Source organism: Vipera berus, assembly GCF_964194415.1.
Source record: "Vipera berus genome assembly, chromosome: 5".
In the NCBI taxonomy this organism is placed as follows: domain Eukaryota; kingdom Metazoa; phylum Chordata; class Lepidosauria; order Squamata; family Viperidae; genus Vipera; species Vipera berus.
The window spans coordinates 48,659,561-48,680,528 of record NC_138207.1 but is presented as its reverse complement, the minus strand read 5'-3'; the positions used below and the strand labels follow the sequence as shown (position 1 = coordinate 48,680,528).

The following is a 20,968-nucleotide window of genomic DNA, read 5'->3' as shown; positions in this document are numbered from 1 at the left end:
TTCTTAATTTGCAAATCTCACATTTTTAGATTTTAACCAGGTTTTAGCAAATAAGAAGCAAAATCTGACCATTATGCAATGTGCATATCATTCTTAATTATAGCACCCATACATTATATGTATTATTTATTCTGAACTACTGTTATGATTCATGTTTGGTCCATATGTTTTCACTGCATCCAAATAGAAATAACATTCCTATTTCACTGAATGATAGGATATTGCCAGATAGTTCAACCCATTTTTCCAATGTTTACCCCATTACTGAGTATCTATTTAGAGTTATTCCCAAAGGAATGCACAGACAAAGAAGAGTGTGATCTTTTTTTTAAAGGCTATCGGATTCCTTTCTGAGCAACATATCCTTATTCTCAGACACAGTTGGGTACAGGTAAACCAGAACAAGGCATTGCACTAAGTGATCACATTTATTTGAATATTTTGTGTGTGTGTTCTAAAATTGGTTACAGAATAAATACCTGCATCTTATAACAGGAAGTCCTTTTTTTAATACAAAGTGCTTGTTAGAGGAAGTTGCATCAACAAAACACAGGAAGCCATGTGTGTACTTAAGCACACACTTCCCTCCTGGAAACTAAAACAGATTTTTAATTTTTTTTTAAGTTTCTTTTCCCTTTTTTGTGCATTTCATTTCCTGCCATTGTGTATTTACAAATCTCTGAAAGAAGAAGAAAAAATGCCAATATGTACGATACGTGGCCTTTTAACACACAAAAAAAATCAGCCTTAAAAAAACCTCTACAAGTGTCATTTCTTAATGAATCAATGATAGAAATTTGTCTTAAAGATGGGAAGGAAAAAATAATTAAAAAGAAAACCAAAGAGCCCAGACTTTGAAATAAAAAGGATCATCTGTCCCTTTAAGCTTTCCCCCCAAGAAAGTAGCATGTCACATGATCCAAAGCAAATACTTGACTGAAATTCTTGTTAATTTTTCCCATTAGTTTCCCATCCCCAACCTGATACAAAGAAAGGAATTTTAAAGAATTAAATTAGAAATAATATATGACAACAATGCCCCACTTTGAATCTGGCATGTGCTAGGGATAGATGGAAATGAATTTGATTTAAAACAACAAAAACTAGATTAAAAAAATTCAAAAATCAATAGGATTTTACCAAGACCAGATGGTTAACTGGTGACATAGTGTTTGGTGGAAGGCTGACCATAAACTCTATAGAAATCCTGGCGTCCATGTTGCTGAGATGCATCAATCCATTCTCTCACTGCCAATCCTGGAAGCGACTGAGGTACAGATGGAGCAGGTGGGAGTGGGTGGGAATATTCTTGTGATGACACTGTCCATGGAAAGTGGCCAGATCGTGGATAGGGCTGATGCCCACTGTGATTAGATACTGAGGAACAGTAACAGTTGTCCACTGAGCAGACAAGAATTTTGCGCCCACCATACTGAGACAGCACAGACTGCTGAGATGATGTGCTGTTGGGATAGTGAGAAGGATTGAACATGGAGCTGGAGTGAACTGGTTGGGGGCCACTGGGGAGTCCTACTATGTGCTGCGTGGAGCTACAAGGCACCATGGGTTGTGCAGACTGGCCTTCACCAGCCGAAGCCCCCTGGCTGACGTACTGGTTGGCAACGGGTCCCGAGGATGGCTCCAAGAAGCTGGCTTCTGGGAAAGCTGTGGAGTGCTTGCGTTTCTCGGCTCCTGAGTTACTGACACTGCAAGGGTACATAGGGATGCTCTGCAGGAATGGCACAGGGGTACTGAAGGGACCTGAAATGAAACAAGAGAAAATAGGTGACATCTCCATTAAATGTCACACTGCTTTTTCAGCTGAGTGATTACTATAGCAGCACAGATCCATATATTTGCTAGTAATATAATCAACTCTGGCCAAAGACAGACATGATATCAAAACTAATAGAAACTAGGAAAAGAACCCGATTATTCCAGCTATTCCTTTTATACTTTCCACAAAAGTAATTCTAGGGGCCTCCTCCATTTAGATGGAGAAGTCTGCTGGCCTTCAGTTCTTATAATGAGCAAATAGAAAGAGAAAATATTTTTCACTAAATGTTGTTATCTATAACCTGCAGGAAAGACCCTGAAGATGGTGGTAACATGCAGTGTTTTCCAATATGCATAACAAAGTCAAATATAATTTTGATGCAGAACCTGGATTTCTGGAACCCAGAACAATGGGCTCAAAGGTTTATGCTTTCCAATGTATTAATTTCTTCACTTATATCAAGATAAAATGGAATGAGGGCTTACAATCCTGAAAAAGCTAGGGCACATTCTCATAGTAATTTCCCCAACAACGGATGAATGTGAAATGCTTTTCCAATCATCCAGCCTCATTCTTGCAACACACAATTTTGGATCCGTGAGGAACTTCCTATCATTGACCCAATAATCTATTCATGGAGCAGCCAAATTTGACTCTTGTATTATTTCTAGCTTAGTTTTTTTTTTAATCCCATTTATATCCCGCCCTTCTCCGAAGACTCAGGGTGGCTTTCTCAATCAGATTAAGTGACTAATGATTATGTGGTGAAAATAAATAATCTGATCTGCGGCAGCTTCTTATTCATTAAAATATCAAACAATTTCAACCTAACATGTACCATTTGGAGACTATGAATAAAAAAAAATCCTATTAGGTTAAATAAGAAATACCAACACTATGCACTTTTGCCAGACGTATGTAATCTAGGACATGTACACATTAACAAGCAAACACTATTTATATGATTCCAGCAAGAAATAGTTCACTGAAGACCAGGAAACTCAGTGAAAATTCATTTTTGGCATATTTTCATCTTCTGAAGATTATGTTGCTGGCCATTTTCATGCATGGTGCACTCTTCAAATATTATCCAGCATATATAAAAATGGAAGCAGAAATGGAAACAAACATTTTATGAAGAACCTCAAAATGCCCCAAATGCCTGGAAATTGTCCTTTATAAGTAATGTACACTGCACTTAGCCCAACTGTTGATTCTATAGCCCATAATCATTTGAGCATGAATCATTTACTATTAATGGTAAAAGGTAGCTTTGGATACATAAAACACACTGATTTTGGCCTCAGTGGAAATCTTTGATAATATGGTCTTACCTAAAATTTATAGAAATTCTATTATTACATATCTAATGGATTGGGCAGAGTCAGTAAGTAAAGAAGGTATCTCTTTTCAATATGATTATAATTTCAGAACAATATTAAGCTAACATAAAATAACCCTCAGGCACATAATACATAGTAACATTTTATTAACTATTAGGTCTTAACAGAATACAAAATATAAAACACAGAACAATAGTAAGACCATATATTAAAAATAGAATAAAAGAAACTGCAAATCATACTTCCATGTCACCCTTCCAACTGACTTCAATCAGATTCACATATGCAGTTCTCAACTCTTTGCTTTGTTCAAATAAAGGGCCATATTATTATATGTCCATGTAATAATAATGTGCATAAATAATCAGAAAGTCTGCAATTGTGACAAGATATATTATTATTTAATGTTAATGGGTTAAGTGGTTTAGAAAGAATTCTGGAGGTAATACCTTATACTGTCATTTTCTAATGAATTATTTCTATGAAAATATATTTGGAGAGACTATATAACATTTCATATTACACTCAGATCATTTGCTATCTAATGTCATCTCATGGAAATATTCTGATATACAAATATTCCCATATAAGTAGAGACTATAAAATTATCATTCACAAATATTATAAATTAGGAATTGGTAACCTTTTCAGTCACCATAGCATGATCTCATGCAGTAATGGAGACATCATTGATCAGTATAATTAGGTGAAATCTAACGAGAACACTGAAATCTCATAGGATTTGACCATTTTCACTTGAATTTTTTTAAGATTCAATATATAAAATGTTAAAATCTTAAAAACATTTGACCATTTATCATTTTTGTAGCATATAGATATGCCATCCAGAAATGTCCTCGACATTCTAGAACCTAGGGGCAACACATTTATAACCCTCTTTTCATCCTTCCTCTCATAAATTTTAACCCATTAACAGCCATTCCAAGTGTAACTGAATGTAGCCAAACTACAGCTGGTGAAAATAGCATCCTCCTCACCCCCAGGTACCTGACAAATAATAATAAAAAGCATATTGGTTCTTACAGAATTACTGTGTGTGTGTGTGTGTGTGTGTGTGTGTGTCAGCATTATAGCAGTTATTGGAAGAATATCTTAAATAAAAGAGACTGTACTTCTTTAACTTCTTTCCTGCATTAAGGCCATGCTCCACAGGACAGAGTAGGAATTCTATGGCCCTTCCAATGCTTTTGGATTACCAGATCCAATCAAAATGGTAAATTGTGAGAGCTGGGAGTCTAACAACAATTGGAAGGATTGAGGTTATAACTCATCAGATTTAGTTATTTTTCCATTACTGTTAAGACCACTGTGTTAAAAAAAATTCAGAATGCCTTTTGTTTCTAAAATTTATCTAAATTTTAGCAGATCTGGAACTAACAATATACAGTGAAAATATCGTGGGAAGAAAATCATTTTGTGTCACATCCATGCCACAATCCTCTAACCCTTTAAAATTAAAATAAATTAAATTGCCAATTAAAAAAGCAGCTGACTGTAAGGAATGTCAAGACAAATTAAAAGAAATAACACAAAAGTGTTAATTTCCTCCCCCCCCCCAAATAAGGTAGTTGGAAAACCATGTACAGATTTAAGATCAGGACCCAATCTGGGTTGGTCACCAGGACCAGAGGTTTAGTCTTCCGAGCTTTTGGACTCGTGCTGGAACCCATCCTCTGGGAACTTCTCTCTAGCACAGATATGTCAAACTCATGATGTTGCGCAACATATTGGAACTTTTCCCCCATTGCCGGCGCGGTTTCCTCGTGATGTGTCCAGCCTGTGGGCCGGCAGTTGGACACCCCTGCTCTAGCAGAATGTGCACTTTGGGCTATTCAATGTATAGTATTTATGTGGAGCTTGGTTGTGTGGCTTTTTAGTGGTTGATTAGTGTGCTGATGGCCAGCTATTAAGTCATTGGCTGATTTAAAATTCCTATTCTATAAAAACCCAGATTCTCCTGGGATTATTTCCTTGAAATATAAAAGCAAATCTGTGAATATGGTGTGCAAACTCTTACTTATTCCTAGGAGTATAGATGTAAAACTCAATCCAACAATACCCCCAAACAAAAAAAGGTCTACTCACATATATGATGTCACATTTCCGTTACCTTGTTTTCTGTGGTTTCCAATTTTCAAAAATAATTGTTAAAAAAAATGGAGCTGAAAGATACTCTGTCCCCAATTCATGCAAATGGAAATTCAGTAGTGAATATACAAATGATGAAAAGTCATGGGAAGCATCACTCACCTTCCAGGAGCTTCCGCAATTGTTTTTCCTTCTTGGCAATCTCATTCAGGAAGAGCTTGGAATTGAGGTGGCCAATCTTAGGAGGGGGCAGACTGCCTCCTGTGCAGTTCTGAGTCCTTAAAATGAGCATTACAATCTATTACAATGTATTTTTTAAACGAAAGCCAGCTGGAAAAATATCCACAGTGCCTCTTGTTAAGGCTCCATCCTTCTGCTAATTTGAGGGAAGCCTCAATTGTTCAAAAATTTCTCTCCCAGTGGATTCTGGCAAACTCCCCCCCCCTATATACCTAAGAAGAACTTTCTCTTCTCCACATATCTTTTTTTCTTGTAAAACAATTATGTAAATTTAAGATTTCCCAGGTCTTTTTAAGAAAATTGTGTTCTCAACTGCTAAACACCATCTAAAGTAATATTTTTTCTTACAAGTTTCTGTCACTACTAACAGTTTATTTAGGGCAGTGATGGCGAACCTTTTGGAGACCGAGTGCCCAAACTGCAACCCAAAACCCACTTATGTATTGTCGGGTGCTGGGTGGGCATGGCCCATTGGGTGGGTGTGGCCCATTGGTTGGGCATGGTAACAGCAGACTGGGTGGGACTAAAAAGTTCAATCAATCAATTTCAACTTTGCGAGATCATTTTTTTCCTGTGAGAAGTTGAAATTGATTGATTGATTGAAACTTTTTTTTTGCACATGGCAGCAGAGGCCTAAAGCGAAAAGGTTTTATAAAACCCAGCTGAAGGCCTAGTACTGGGGTGACAGCGCGTGTGCCCACAGAGAGGGTTCTGCGTGCCACCTGTGGCACTCGTGCAATAGGTTCGCCACCACGGATTTAGGGGATTCTCTCATTTTGCAGATACAGGGCATAATTCAAAGCACCTTTTTGGGGGGGTCTGATTTAATTGGACACAAGTAACACAAGGGTACAGCAGAAACTAAAGCACAACCCCCCAAAACCCCCATAACTTAGTTCCATCAATGCAGAAGCAAAACTTGTATTTCTCATATTTTCTTATATTCTGAATAAACTAGACAACAGAGTTCCATTACAGTGCAACAATAACCCATGGTTGTAATAATGGCAGCTCAGGAAAGAAATCAGTTTTGTTAATGTTATCTTTACAGCCACTCCGATGGTTATCTGGATTTCCTGCATTTCAAACCACCCTCTATTATGCAATCCCAAATTGCCGCCAATAGATTTCTTACCTATCCATCAAGATCTTCACCGACTTTGTATTCTAGGAAAGAATAAAGAAATACAATCAGTAGTTGTCAATCATATGATTGCAATCTGATGGCACATAAACTTCTGTTTTCCCAATTCTGCAGATATCTAGGGTGTTCCCACTGATTATATAAATTAATTCCCAACAATCTATAAATACTCTATAACCAAACTACCTGACAAGTATCATGACTCATAGTCGTATGTTTTGCATATTATTAGATTCACTCTCTGCATTTTCCAAAGTTTTTCAGTTAACAAGAATGACTTCTGCTGAAACTCTGGAATCTAGTGACCACCATTATGAATTCTGCAAGGTAGATGGCAGTTTTTTCTTCTCAGGAAAGATAATCTGGATTGCTTTTCAGGGTTGTTGTAAAGTTCACGAGAATATTATGTAGAGCATTCTGAAGTACTATATTGCCACTTTTCTCCCCTCTGGTATACAGTATTACATTATGCTTCTACCAATACCCCTTCATTTCTCTGTTGTATTTGAAATATATGGGATCAGTATGGAATCAGCTAATCAAGTTCAATCAGTGGTGTACAATATACCTTAGGGTAATTGCAAAAAATACTAGTAGTTTTCACAAAGCTTCTTGATTTTAGATAGATTTGCTAAAATCTCCTGGATTATAACAATGAAAATAAGAGAGCTTCCTTAATTTTACAAATTTAATTAATCTTACAAATAATCATCTCTCTGAAACAACTAGCAAAAACTACTAAGCAAATATTTTGAGTTAGATGAAACCCCGATAACTTTATATACTGCACTATATTGAGTCTAGTCTTTATCATTTTAGCTGTAGTATATAACAGATAGACTCAGGATTTTAGAGCACAAGATTACCACTATTGCTTTCATTTCACCACACTTCCTTGGCTTCATGAATCTACTGAACATTAACAATACTGAGAGTAACCTCACATTCTGCCATACTTCTAGTAGCCTGGTTTGGAACTCTTGCTGAAGCACAATTAAGTGCAATATGATGTATCAACCCATTTAATGAGATATTCTAGTAGAATGTAAATATCTTGCCAGTCAATTATTGAGATTTACAAGGAAGCCTCTTTTTAATAGAGGCATTAATATTCATGAGGTGAAGAAACTTCCTAAACTGAGTATTAGGCCATTTGGTGTACATGAAAAGATTTTTAGACAAGAATGCTAAGTGGAACCTTATCCAGAATTTGTGGTCTGAAGTAATATTTTTACTCATTCATCTGTTGTATGACCTAAGAAGGCTACATTTAGGAACCAATAGGAGGGTTGACTGGGCATCTCCAACCCCAAGGGAAATCCATGATCCTAAATAAGCTAGTAAAAACATCTGAATACATAAACCTAAAAGTTGTTGGTTGGATTCTACCCTTGGGCCACTTGACCAAAATTATAATAGTTTTATTTTATTTTAACTACAATAACTTTTATGGCAGGTAATAATATTGTTATCTTTGCCTTAATTCTTAAGACAACTTTCCTCAACCTGATATTCTTTGAGACATGGTGCTAAAACTCCCAGAATTTGTCACAGCTGGGACTTCTAGCCCAACACATCTCTTGGACACCAGATATGTAGCTATTTTTAAAAAGCAGTCAATAGAATCCCTGAACTTATTTTAAAGGAATGTTATTTGAAATATCCATCTAAATCCATCCCTGTCCATGGGCAGAATTGGAACTTTCTATCCTGTCTTAAGAGCTGCATGAAATGTGATAGCTGATGCTGCAATATTATAAGAATAGATAGGTTTGAATTTTGTATGAGTGTTAGGGTTTAGAGGGATTTGAAGGAGAAATAGTCATTTTGTGCCATCAAGTTAGTGTTAACTCTTGGTGACCACACAGATTTTCTCCAGGAAGATACATCCTCAATCTGGCCCTTAATGTTCTTCCACAACAGTGTACCCATTGCTGTTGTAACTGAGTAAAGTTTCAACCTTATCTATTTAGGAAGGAGAAACTGTGGAGCCATAAATGGGATGAGAGCAACCAGAGATTCAACAAGATTGTTGTGCTATATGTAATCAAGAGTACAGGTAATATTGCTGATATTCATGTATCCCTGGCCACTAGTTCTTTTAGGCAGCTTGGGACAGTGTAACTTGGGAAAATCATTTTACCAAATAATAATGTGAGGTAGATTAGGTCAAGAGATGATGAACCATCCTAAATCATTGAAAATTGTTATATTATGATCTTTTCTGCTGTATATTCAATATAAATTTGGCTGAGAATATCGTACATAAAATAGTTTAGCACTTGTCCAATTTAAGTCTTCTGCTCTACTTAAAACTAGAACATATATTTTGTTCATAGATATCTATACACAAGGAAGAAGGAACTTTAAAAAAATATTATGCTACCAAACTATCCAAGTTTAACATTTATCACTGATTACGTCCTTGATCAATTCTATCTCCTTGCCAAGTGGTAAGATTAACCACACATTTGAATGTCTCCATGGTATACTATGTGGTAAAATGAAAGAAAAAATAATTTTCTACATGGGCTAATTTTCAGTTGTTAGTAACTTTAATTCCCACTGTTAATTTTGACACTGCTAATTCTTCATATGCAGAAACTGTATGGATCTTAGCATTAGTTTGCAATACTGAATGTTTAAATCTGTAAATGAGAGCTGAGAGGAAAGACCTGTCCTACTTAGCCCAGAATTTTTCTATCAAATTTTGTTCTACTTCTCTTATTACTTCTATAAACCTTTTGCGGGGGCATTCTCATCCTTTGTGGGCAAAGCAGCATTTTAACAGAAACAGTGACTGCATTTCTATATCAAACAGGGAAATGGAATAATAATTGCATACACTTTAGAATTCTAGGGGAACATATATTCTTTCATTCTTTCTCTGCACAATATCTTTGTGTGTTGCTGCAGAAACTTTAAAATTATTAAAAAAGAAGCCATAAATAATGAAACAAACAAGTCAGTAAAACTACAGAAAGTTAATCAAATCTAAGATAATATAGTTTCGCCAGGTAAATATGGAGGATTCATCAGGGTAACTTGAGAAAAACAAATGCAAAGAGATGGAGAGAGCATATGCAAGCTCAAAAGGTTATAATGAACAGAGAGGAGAACAAAGGAATTTCTATTGTCAGGATGGGAGACAAAGATTGGAAATGAAGTTACAACTTTGGAGCTTAATGCACCCAGTACTGGCTTGAAGTGACTGTTTAAAAACTCTTAATCCTTTTATTCTAAGTGCTCAACCCTGATCTCTCCTACTCCAAACACATCCCACTTTTCACCTTCATGAAGTTGATGTCTTCTGTCTTGTCATACATGACCTGAACAGAGCTTAGCAGTTTCTTGGCCTCCTGCATGCGTTCACTCAAATGCAGCACCTGGGCAGCATTCTCATTGCAGAATTTGGCTTGGGCCTTGTCAAGGATCTCCATTGTTTTGCGCAGGTCCTCATCAAGTATCTGATGCATCTTCTCATACTGTAGGCGCACCTCATCCTTCAGCTGGCTCACCTTCTCCTATTGATACAGAGAAAGAGTGCCCAGAGTCAATGGCCTCTCTTATTTATTTACTACATCACTCATAATGGATGATGGTGGTAATGCTGAATTCAGACAATTTATTCTAGGCAATTTTCACTCTCATTTTTTACATAGGTTCATTTGCTTTGCTCTATTGGCCAATATAAATGCTAAAAGAAAAAAGTTACTTCAAGAGGTGAATTCAACAGAGCGGCGAGGGTGCACATCTTAGCAAATGGCACATAACAGCTGTAAAACATCATCTACAAGAAAATAATTTTTGCTTTTGGTCCTTGATCAAGATCAGGCCAAATTAATCGTAGATCGAGATAGCAAAGATTGCATTCCAGCAGTGAATAGAGCTTTTTCACAGACACACTGTTGTACATCAATGCACCCCCTTAGTCCCGGCTTCTCTATCTCAGGCAAATCTGCTAGAAAGACAATTTTCCCATCTAACAAACAGCCAAAGTTTGAGGCTGAAATAAAATAAAATAATTTTATTTCTGCACTGGAAGTCAGGCACTTAAGAAAAAGGGTCTAAGGTACAAAAAATACCTCTAGATTAGTGGTTTCCAATGTTCACGCATATCATAATAAGATATAAAGGAATGATATAATTAACATTAAAGAGCTGTAGTGAATAAATGCTTCTGGTGGAAATTCTCTAATTGTTCCATACATGGAGGAACAATAATATATGACTATGCCATTTATTTGGTAGAGATTCCAAAGACTAAACCTCCACTGGAAATGCCCCTATCAAGAGCACTTTCTTGATAGATGAACAGAATTCTTCTTGGTTTTAGCTTTATGTAAATTAGAATTACTTCAACCAGGCGCTTGTCAGATTCCAACTTGTACAGCTGCTCCTCAATGTCTTGTTCACGCTCTTCCAGACGGTCCTGCTGCTTCACCAGCATTTTCTGCAAGAGAAGGAACCAGCAGAAGAATGGCTGTTAAGATGCTTTAAGGGAGAGGAAAAAAAAACTAAAAGGTATATAATAATTACAAGGAATGTTGGGAATGCTCATTAAGACTAGTTCATAGTCTTCCACTGTTCTTTCTGTAAAAAGTAGCAAGATGACAACAGCAAGCCTAGATTTGTATTTCAGTACCTAATCTGAAAAGTGTTGTTAATTAGAAGAAGAAAAAATGATAAATGATTTTGTTCTTCTACTCATCATCACTGCTTCTATAGTAATATGCTATGAACTAGAACTGTACATATTACAAATGTGACTCTTACTTGTTTAATCAATCAACTTATAGGCCATCTCAACTCTACGTGACTTACAAAATATAAATAATTAGAATTTTAAAAAGAACAAGAAAGAGACAAGGAATGAAGAGAAAAAAATTAAGAACAGTAGGACTGCTAAGGACCACCTTAAGGAAACAAACTCATCATCAAAAATATAGATCAAAAAGTTGGATTGCAAATCACCTGACCCACAGCCTGATGAAAAAGTAGGCTTTTTGAAAACACAAGGTTGGGGGCAGACAAACACTGGGTGAAGGCTGCTTTTCTTGAACTCCCAATTTTTCTCAAATTCTTGAATGCCATGCAGAAGTTATTAAAGACATGTGCCTCAGACAAGGTAAACCCATTATGTTACATAAGACCTTATTCAAACCAGTTATTTTTATTTTGTAAGCAACAGGACCCACACTGAAACACACACACACACATGCGCACACATGTGCGTGCACACATACACTGAATATTTTGCTAATCTGGAAAAGATGGAAAAATTATATTGGGACACTTCTTGTTCTTAAATGGACTTTTTACATCCTTAGATGTTCAAATCTTTGCTATGAGCAAAGATAAAACCCTACCAAACTCTTTATCTTTGTTTCATAAACTTTAAGAGATTAAAAACAGAATTTTCACCAAAAATATTTTTTTCAAGTTAAAGTGCAGACTAGATGTTCTATACATATTAGAGACTGTATAAATACTACAACTATAGTAACAAGAAATTAAAAGTAATAAATATTTAACTATGGAAAATCAACCTTAGATCGTTTCCTTTGTATTTATTTCATCCTCGCTACTATTATGATCTTATTTTTCACCTTCAAAGTTCTTCCAATTCTGAGAAAATTATTTCTGAAATGCTAAAACCTATTGTGTAAACAAGAGAGTTTTCACTTCAGGTATCTAAACTATAGCACGTTTTAGGAAACTTCAATATAAACAGAAATAATTGACAGCATTTTACATCAAATCCTCTAAAAATTCTTAACATTTCTTTGCACACACTTATTATGCACTAATTTCAGATAAGACCCGTAAAAAAACTGTTTCCCTGAGTCATTTGGGTAGGGGAAGGAGAAGAGGCAAAGAAAGAAAACGATTCCTCTCTGATTCAGAAGACATTGGAACTTATTGAATGTTACAAAGAACGTTACTGCAATTTCAAACAAATGAGTTTTCTGTGATAATGAAGAGCCAGATAAACCAGTCTTGTAGAATTTCTTCCCTTTGCTTCAATAAGCAGCTTCTGCATACAAATAAAATGCACTTTGATTTCAGATATTACCTAGATATGAAATTTATTTTTATATGATGACAGTCATTTCAATTGTTACATGAACTTTCTACCTTTGACCACTTATCACCCAGCTAACTGCAGGTTACTTCTCTGCTTTACTTCCATGGAAATGAAGTTGTTTTATTTTTTCAATGTTATGAAGATGACTAGGCTGAAAGACACTGACATGCCCAAGGCCACCCAGGCAGATTCTTGTCACAGCAGATTCAAATCATCCTAGTTCAAGGCCAGCACTAAATCTTTACATTACACTGGGAAGAATTCTCATAAACCTATTGTCATTACTCACTAGATAAAATGGTATTTCACCTAGCTGGCAGTAAGTATTAAGCTAGAAAAAGTTTAGAAACACAGACGGATACATAGGTCAAATAAATATGTTGATGAGGATGCCATATATGAAAAAAATCAATGCCACATCCTAGAATTTGTCATAAGTAATAGTAGAGAATTAACACTGATGGGTTTGAAATAATGCATTTTTACATACTGAATCTATACAAGGATGTGTCTCATAAGTAACATAATTCTAGATATCTATAGAGAAATGACTTTCACACTTGATATTTTTCTGCAGCAAGCACATACACGTGTAGTGTAAATAATAATACTACATTCATTCATTATGGTCAGTTTGGTATATATTTGAAATTTGGCTAGGAAAATCTTGTGAAAGATAGATTAGAGAAAAAGCTGAACTGGAGGCTCACCTTTACCCACCAAACATTTTGATTATTATTGCGGGGTGGGGGAGAGCGTGGGACGGTTATTGTGTTTTGTATTTGGGGTTTAATTTCTCTAAGCTGCCCAGAGTCACCATGAGTGAGTTGAGTGGTCATAAAAAGTTTATAATTACATAAATATCTATAAAGATTTATCTACAAAATTTGCAACTTCTGCCTCCTGAGAATTGAGAACTTGGTCCCCTGGAGATGCTACCTCTTCAAGAAGAGCTAGATCCACTAATATTCCACAGTACAGATTTATTCATGTGCTCTTTTGACTATACTAAATTGATTAAAAATAATTATTCTAAATAAATAAATATCTATGTATTTTATTTCATTCTCTTTCTTCTGGCTACCTCCTCCAACTAATGAAATTCAACTGTACCATTCAAGCTGAGTTCTGCAGTAGGAAATCATCATCATTTATGGAGTACTACGGAGTTTTAATCAGTAATAGATTATTTAGTTATCTTATTTGTATACTGCCCATTCCCAAATGCTGGTGATGAAACTTAAATAGAAAAATTTGCATTTAAAAATAATACAAACCATGGCTATCATGTAATTAAAACAGTTGGTGGGTTATTTAATTTTAACTATTTAAATTTATATAAACTGCAGAGAATCGGCACCAAAGGTAATTATAAATATCTATATAAATTATAAATAATATAGACAATACATTTAGATGTAATAGAATACTAGAAGATTCATTCTTTTCTGGGGATAAGAAATATAGGATAAATCTCCTAAAAAATTCTCTGTAGTCAGCCTTTCTGAACAGCTGTCCAGGCTAAATGGAAAACACATTTGGAAGAGCAATTTTAAATACTTAACTTTAAAATAATCTGTTTCTTCAAAACATTATGCAAAATAGCTTTGTTTCCTACTCAAGCTATGTTAGTAATTGATAACAAAATCTCCAGGAACTGGAGATAAAGGAGACAGCAAAATATTTTAATTTAACACAAAGTATTCACATTTCTAGCCTTTGGGGAAGAAAACCTCAGGTGACTGCATATTTTTCATTATCAACACATTAAAAAATATAAGCTTACTATTTCAAAAAAGTGGGGAAAATGGAAAACAAGCTAACCTAATTTACCACTTAGATGTTGTGTGTATGTGCATGTATGCGTGCATTCCTGCACGTGCATTCCCCCCATTCTTATCCATTCATTCTCTGGAGGGGGAAATCTACCTAACTTTTTACTTGTTGTTGTTAGTTGCGAAGTCGTGTCTGACCCATCGCAACCCCATGGACAACGTTCCTCCATGCCTTCCTGTCCTCTACCATTTTCTGGAGTCCATTTAGGCTCACACCTACTGCTTCAGTGACTCCATCCAGCCACCTCATTCTCTGTCGTCCCCTTCTTCTCTTGCCCTCAACCTTTCCAGCATTAGGCTCTTCTCCAGTGAGTCTTTCCTTCTCATTAGGTGGCCAAAGTATTTGAGTTTTAGCTTTAGGATCTGGCCTTCTAAAGAGCAGTCAGGGTTGATCTCCTCTAGGACTGACCGGTTTGATCGCCTTGTAGTCCAAGGGACTTGCAGGAGTCTTCTCCAGCACCATAGTTCAAAGGCCTCAATTCTTTGGCGCTCAGCCTTTCTTATGGTCCAACTTTCACAGCCATACATTGCAACTGGGAAGACCATAGCCTTGACTATACGCACTTTTGTTGGCAGGGTGATGCCTCTGCTTTTTAGTGTGCTGTCTAGATTTGCCATGGCTTTCCTCCTTAGGAGCATGCGTCTTTTAATTTCTTGGCTGCAGTCCCCGTCTGTAGTGATCTTGGAGCCCAGGAAAATAAAATCTGTCACTACCTCCATTTCTTCCCCATCTATTTGCCAGGAATTGAGAGGGCCGGATGCCATGATCTTGGTTTTCTTAATGTTTAATTTCAACCCAAGTTTTGCACTCTCCTTCTTCACTCAGAACAAGAGGCTCTTTAGTTCCTCTTCACTTTCTGCCATTAAAGTGGTATCATCTGCATATCTTAGGTTGTTGATATTTCTCCCAGCAATCTTAATTCCAACTTTTGATTCATCTAGCCCTGCCTTTCTCATGATGTGCTCTGCATATAAGTTAAACAGGCAGAGTGACAGTATACAGCCTTGCCGGACTCCTTTCCCAATTTTGAACCAATCAGTGATTCCATGTCCAGTTCTCACTGTTGCTTCTTGACACACATATAGGTTTTTCAAGAGACAAATAAGATGGTCTGGTACTCCCATCTCTTTAAGAACTTTTTACTACACCCCCAATAAAACAATAAGGGCAATGAAGATCAAGAAGGAAAATGGTGGTTAAAATAGGAAGAGGAAATAGCAAAGAACAGTTCTGAAGGGATTATTGCTATCATAAATAGCCAATTGAGGTTTATAATCAAGTACTTGATTCTTGTCTCAAGTTGAGAGAAGAGTAAATCAATTTAAGTGCAAGGAAGGCCACTATCTTCTCTATCCATGAAGCAAAAATATTGGAACTCTTTCCTTGTTTTCATTATGTTTCCTGCAGGTCTCAGGTACCTTGAACCCTGTTATCTTCAGAAGTTGCGATAAAACAACTGCAACACAACAAATTAAACCGCTTGTAAAACTATGCCTCTTAAGGAGAAAATAATTCATGTTTGGCTATTTAGCTAGCTCTCTCTAACCTATCCTTTAAAAGATTTCACAAAAATGATACCACAGATTTCACTGAGGAATCCTTAGTCTTTTAAAAGAGAGCTGCATTCTGCCTAGACAAAGTACAACTAGAGCTGTTTATAAAAGCTCAGCTACTTTGCTAGTTTATTAAGAAAAACTAAACTAAGCTCTGTGAAAGGCTTGGGCATGACTTGGATAACACCAATGTATCCAAACAGCAGGATACTGTTGTTCTTTTAGCATCCATTTAGAAATGTGAGCTGGATAAGGTGCAACTGCTATCAATTCCTGGCCTAATTCTATTCACTTTCCTGTCAGTACAAGTCAAGAGCTGAGACTTTTTGCATTCCTCTCAGCTCATCCTCATTAAGGAATGGGGACATCCCACATTTGGCAGACTTCTCAGTTCTTTCCCTGAATTGAAACACTAACATGTTGGAGTAGGACCAACAGCATTCACAGTATGCAGAAGCAAAGCTTTTAAATAGAAAATAAAAGATTTAAAATAGGGGAACAAATATGGGAGGCACCAATGTGAAGCATCTGCAAATCTATCACTTTTCAACATCTGTATCATTAACTGCTGAATATCACAGATTACCTTCTGTCAACCTGGTTCCTCTTCTGAAAGAAACTATAGCTCTATATAGAGCTATAGTTATATATTGTAGCTCCATAATTCCCAGTGAGTACTACGGCGGCTGGTGAGGATAAGAGTTGTAGTCTAACACCTAGAGAACTAGGTGGGAGAAAGCTATAATGCACTGGGGGGAGGACTCTTGATATTAAACTTGCTAATTTTGAATATCACTACTGCTATGGTTGTATTTCATCCAACAGGGTTAAAGGAGGCAGGGGAGCTTTGGCTGAAGGCTGTTCTTTGGACAAAGTGCAATGAGGCTATTTATTTTTTTCAGGAACAAATTAAATTCTTTTTGTTTCTCCCAGGGCTGACATCTGAACCTCTGCATGTCTGCTTTTGAGTATGGCATTGGGGAGGGATAGGATGCAAACATCTGGAGATAAGTATGATGGAAAATTCCCTGTCCCTTAAATGAATGAAGGAGCAAATTTAATATATATTTTATGCAGATACAAAGAGTGGTGGGATTCAAATATGTGAACAATCAGTTCTCTGTGTGGATGCCGCTTCCGGAAGTTCATTCTGGGCCTGGGCAACAAAAAATTAGCTATCAGTTCTACCAAACTGGTGCCAACTGGCTGAATCCCACCACTGGATACAAAGCAATCTTTGCTATGCCTTCTGTTGAATAATCACTGACATAGGAATGTTTACAGATTCCAATGGCAGTCACAATGGATTGCCGTTGTACAAGTACAATCATCTTTGATTTTGAGTGTAGCTAATATAAATATTCCAATCTTTCTAGATGGCCACAGACTTCAAAACTGGGTAAATCTTTTGCTCAGATCTAGCAAACAATTATTACCATTTCTGAGACATTCATTAATTTTGAATAATAGTGGTTCAATGGAGAATCTTGCAATTTTTAGGAAATCTAGTGTCTACTATTAAAGATCTTTAATTTTTTTAAAATAGCCCATAGAATATTTCATAAACTAAATGGAATGAAAAGTATTTGATATAGATCAGCATTTGACGTATCCTTACATAGATGATAGTTAAGTAGATTCAAACTTAATATCACTGCCACAGACTCTTCAGCAATATAATGTCCTAACACCTTTTGTCTCATTTCTTTCCAGAAAGAATGTAAAATTTTCTGTCATAGAGCAAAAACAGAATTGAGATTCGTTGTTTTGCTACTATGCTTTATTTTTTGATGTCACTTAATTGGAATTAATTTTCTGTTTTAGTGCAATCATTGGAAGTTCAGTGTATGTGTCAATGATATAAGTTCAGGGTGGGCAGAATAAACATATTTTAAATTAAAGTATTAGCCAAAATTTCTAATGCTGGGCTGTTGCAATCAATCACAACCATTCAGAGAAGTGTCTTGAAAAAAGAAGCATCTTTGTCATTAATCCAGTGATAGGAAAACATGATCTATGTCACTGATTCAAAAAACTAAGCTAAAAAGGAATCAAAAGATCTGAGAGGATCAGTTCCAATATTATGCTGAGATAGGATTTTTCTTCTTATTTCCCCTGACATAAATCAAGCCAAATGACTCATCCAGTTCCATTTATATAAAGTAGAGAGTATCTAGTGACGAGTTAGAAACCCTGGAAAATTTTCCAACAAATCAAAGACAAAAGAAAACCATATGCCATTGATTCATTATTTAGGTATTTGTTTTCCATCCTGACATATTTAGTTTATCAAGATATCTTTAAAAAACTAGTGATAGTTTCCTCTTATAAAGGAAGATGACCATACACCAAACAAATGAAGGGAACACACAAAAAATTACTATTCAAGATTGTCTTTGTATTTTACAGTTTACCTAACAGAATGGTACACTCTCCTCTTACATACTTTGAATTTAAGAAAAAAGAGATTTCTTCCACAACATCAATGTGCTATTAAAAATAAAAATATTTTACAATGTGAAACTGAGACATGTGGGCCTTGATAAAGCATATATTGCAAAAAATAAACTTACATTTCTCATCTCTGTAGTTAATCAAGTGTATAGCAAACCATGGCTCATAAGCATACTACTCATATACTCGAATTTCATTTTAGAATTGTTAAGTCCCAGCTAGTTATAACTAGAAACAATGGGATCAGAAACTTATCTTTATTTATCTGCCTGTTCCTGTGGCAAATTGCAAGATTTGGAAAATGGGGCAATGTAAATGCTTAGTATAACAGCCTCTCCACACATGGAATCGTCCAGATATGTTGGACTGCAACTCTTACCACCCAAACCTATTGCCAGCCAGTGCTGACAGGTTTGCTGTGAGCTCAAATTTAAAACATCTTGGAGGGTATTGAGTGAGTGAAGGAGATTAAGAACAATTACAGCAGCTCGCTCAACAACAGGGTTCATTTGATGACTACTTCCTTATAGATCATAAATGACAAATCTGCTTTACCCCTCAGCAAAGTCATATCAACTGAAAGACATACTACATTTATCTTCAAAAGACAAAGTAAAAGTTGGAACTCCAAACAAGATAACAAGCAATCCTTGGCTTGACCTCTACAAAAGTGTTTTGAGTTTTACATCCCCACCCTACACAAGACAAGCTTATTAAATGCAACATAATACTTTGCTGCATTTAGTAAAATCTCCCTTAAGTTACCATAGCTGGTTCCCTAGCAACTAGTGACACAATGGTAGACAGGAAGAGTGCAGACACAATTCTGCTGTCTGAAAACAATAGACTACTAAATGAAAGGAAGTAGTATTCTACTTCCTTAGAGCTACTATAGCTTTTGGGGTCCCAGTTTAACACTGATATTGATTTGGAGATAAGACTCGTTCAGATCAGTTCTACAGACTAAAATGAAAATTCCATCTTTCCCTGCCATCCTGTTTCAATTACAATTATTTTCAAGAATTTCATGATGTTTTAGCAACAGTAATAGTTTTGAATACTTCATAAGACAATCTTATAGACACATACTTGTCACTGCCTGTTGTTCCAACTTCTTACATGTTCTACTTTAAGTGATTCTTTTTGGTTAATAAATCTCTAGTTAAGAACTTTTAATATTCATATACATGCTATGTACTGCCATATGATTTCACTGACTGAGAAGTGATATAAGAAATATTTTAAATAAATAAAAATGACCATTTTGAATTATATTATATTATATATATATATAATTATATTCACCAAATTTATATGCTGCCCATCTCACAAAAAAGTGACTGGGAAGGGTACAATACTGTAGTGCTTATATTGGAAAGTGGCTTTTAGTAGAAACTTAAGCAAGTTTGGCTTTCATTTCTATGGCAGAGTTGTAAGCAAGGTCTTCTTGCCTACATTTACTGGAGTGCAAGTATGAGCTTAGACTGGCAACTGTAATAGTACAAAATGTTTCTCTATGGCACATGGAGCTGATTATTAACCCTGCTTCTGGGCAGCATCAGATTATGGGAATACTCACACAGCACCCTGTTAAAAGTAGTAGAAGTCTGTTCTGACTACTTTATTGTAGAAGTAACTTTCAGGAAGGGATTGTAAAAGTAAAAAAAAATCAGTATCGTTTACAATTATAATTATTTTCAAATATGTACAACTAAAATTAGCAAAGACATTTAACATAAAATGCCCAGAATCATTGAGAATGAGTTGCAAGACCATATAAATTATCTTAATAAACAGACATTTCCACCTAGGAAGTTAAAGAAAATAACCATGTGTAAGAACAATTTTGTTAAAGATAATTTTAAACTATCTCCTCAGAATTCCCAGCCCACCCAAGTGATGGCTGATTAGAATCCTACGCATGGTATAAAGCATGAATTAGAATTCATTTGAGAAAGAAAGTCTTAGAATGATAGTTCAATATTTGCCATGTTCATAAATATTACACATTATTTAAGTCAACTACATGCAAATAGAAATCTACTGCACCTGGCTCAACTCCCATTATCTTTTCATATATATGTGCAGAATTTTCTGTTGAAGGGTACGTGAAATGTAGGCTAACCTCATGGTAACCAAGCAGGAAGAGCTGAATTTGGCTAGGGCAATTCAGGAAACTTCCTTTCTTTAGTCGTATGGCACAAAGCCAAACCAAATGAGATGACACCCTTGAGGAGTAATGGAGTCAAGTGTGCTGACTACATAATTTAATGGGCCATAACTTTAAGTCATGCATGGTAAGACCAGGATAATTAAATTTCATGCTTTAGAAATCCAAGGTCAGAAAGGCGTTCCCAGATCCTTACACTGTATGTTGCATCACCCAGTTAACTGTATAGTTCTTCTCAAAAATTTGGCCTGGTC

The 20,968-nt window shown here is 35.9% G+C and overlaps 1 protein-coding gene across 2 annotated transcripts in view; it reads right to left on the bottom strand.

The window, feature by feature from the left end:
* Window positions 1-409: 409 nt before the first annotated feature.
* The window catches only part of TRIM8 (tripartite motif containing 8), a 57,477-nt gene continuing 36,918 nt past the window's right edge, over window positions 410-20,968 (bottom strand). For both annotated transcript variants that reach the window (XM_081329674.1, XM_081329673.1), the window contains 5 exons: window positions 10,971-11,066; window positions 9,904-10,137; window positions 6,605-6,636; window positions 5,392-5,507; window positions 410-1,761 (listed from right to left, as the gene is read on the bottom strand). In XM_081329674.1, the coding sequence (XP_081185800.1) occupies window positions 1,154-1,761; window positions 5,392-5,507; window positions 6,605-6,636; window positions 9,904-10,137; window positions 10,971-11,066 (1,086 nt within the window). In that variant the 3' untranslated portion in view covers window positions 410-1,153. The remainder of the gene's footprint in view (window positions 1,762-5,391; window positions 5,508-6,604; window positions 6,637-9,903; window positions 10,138-10,970; window positions 11,067-20,968) is intronic.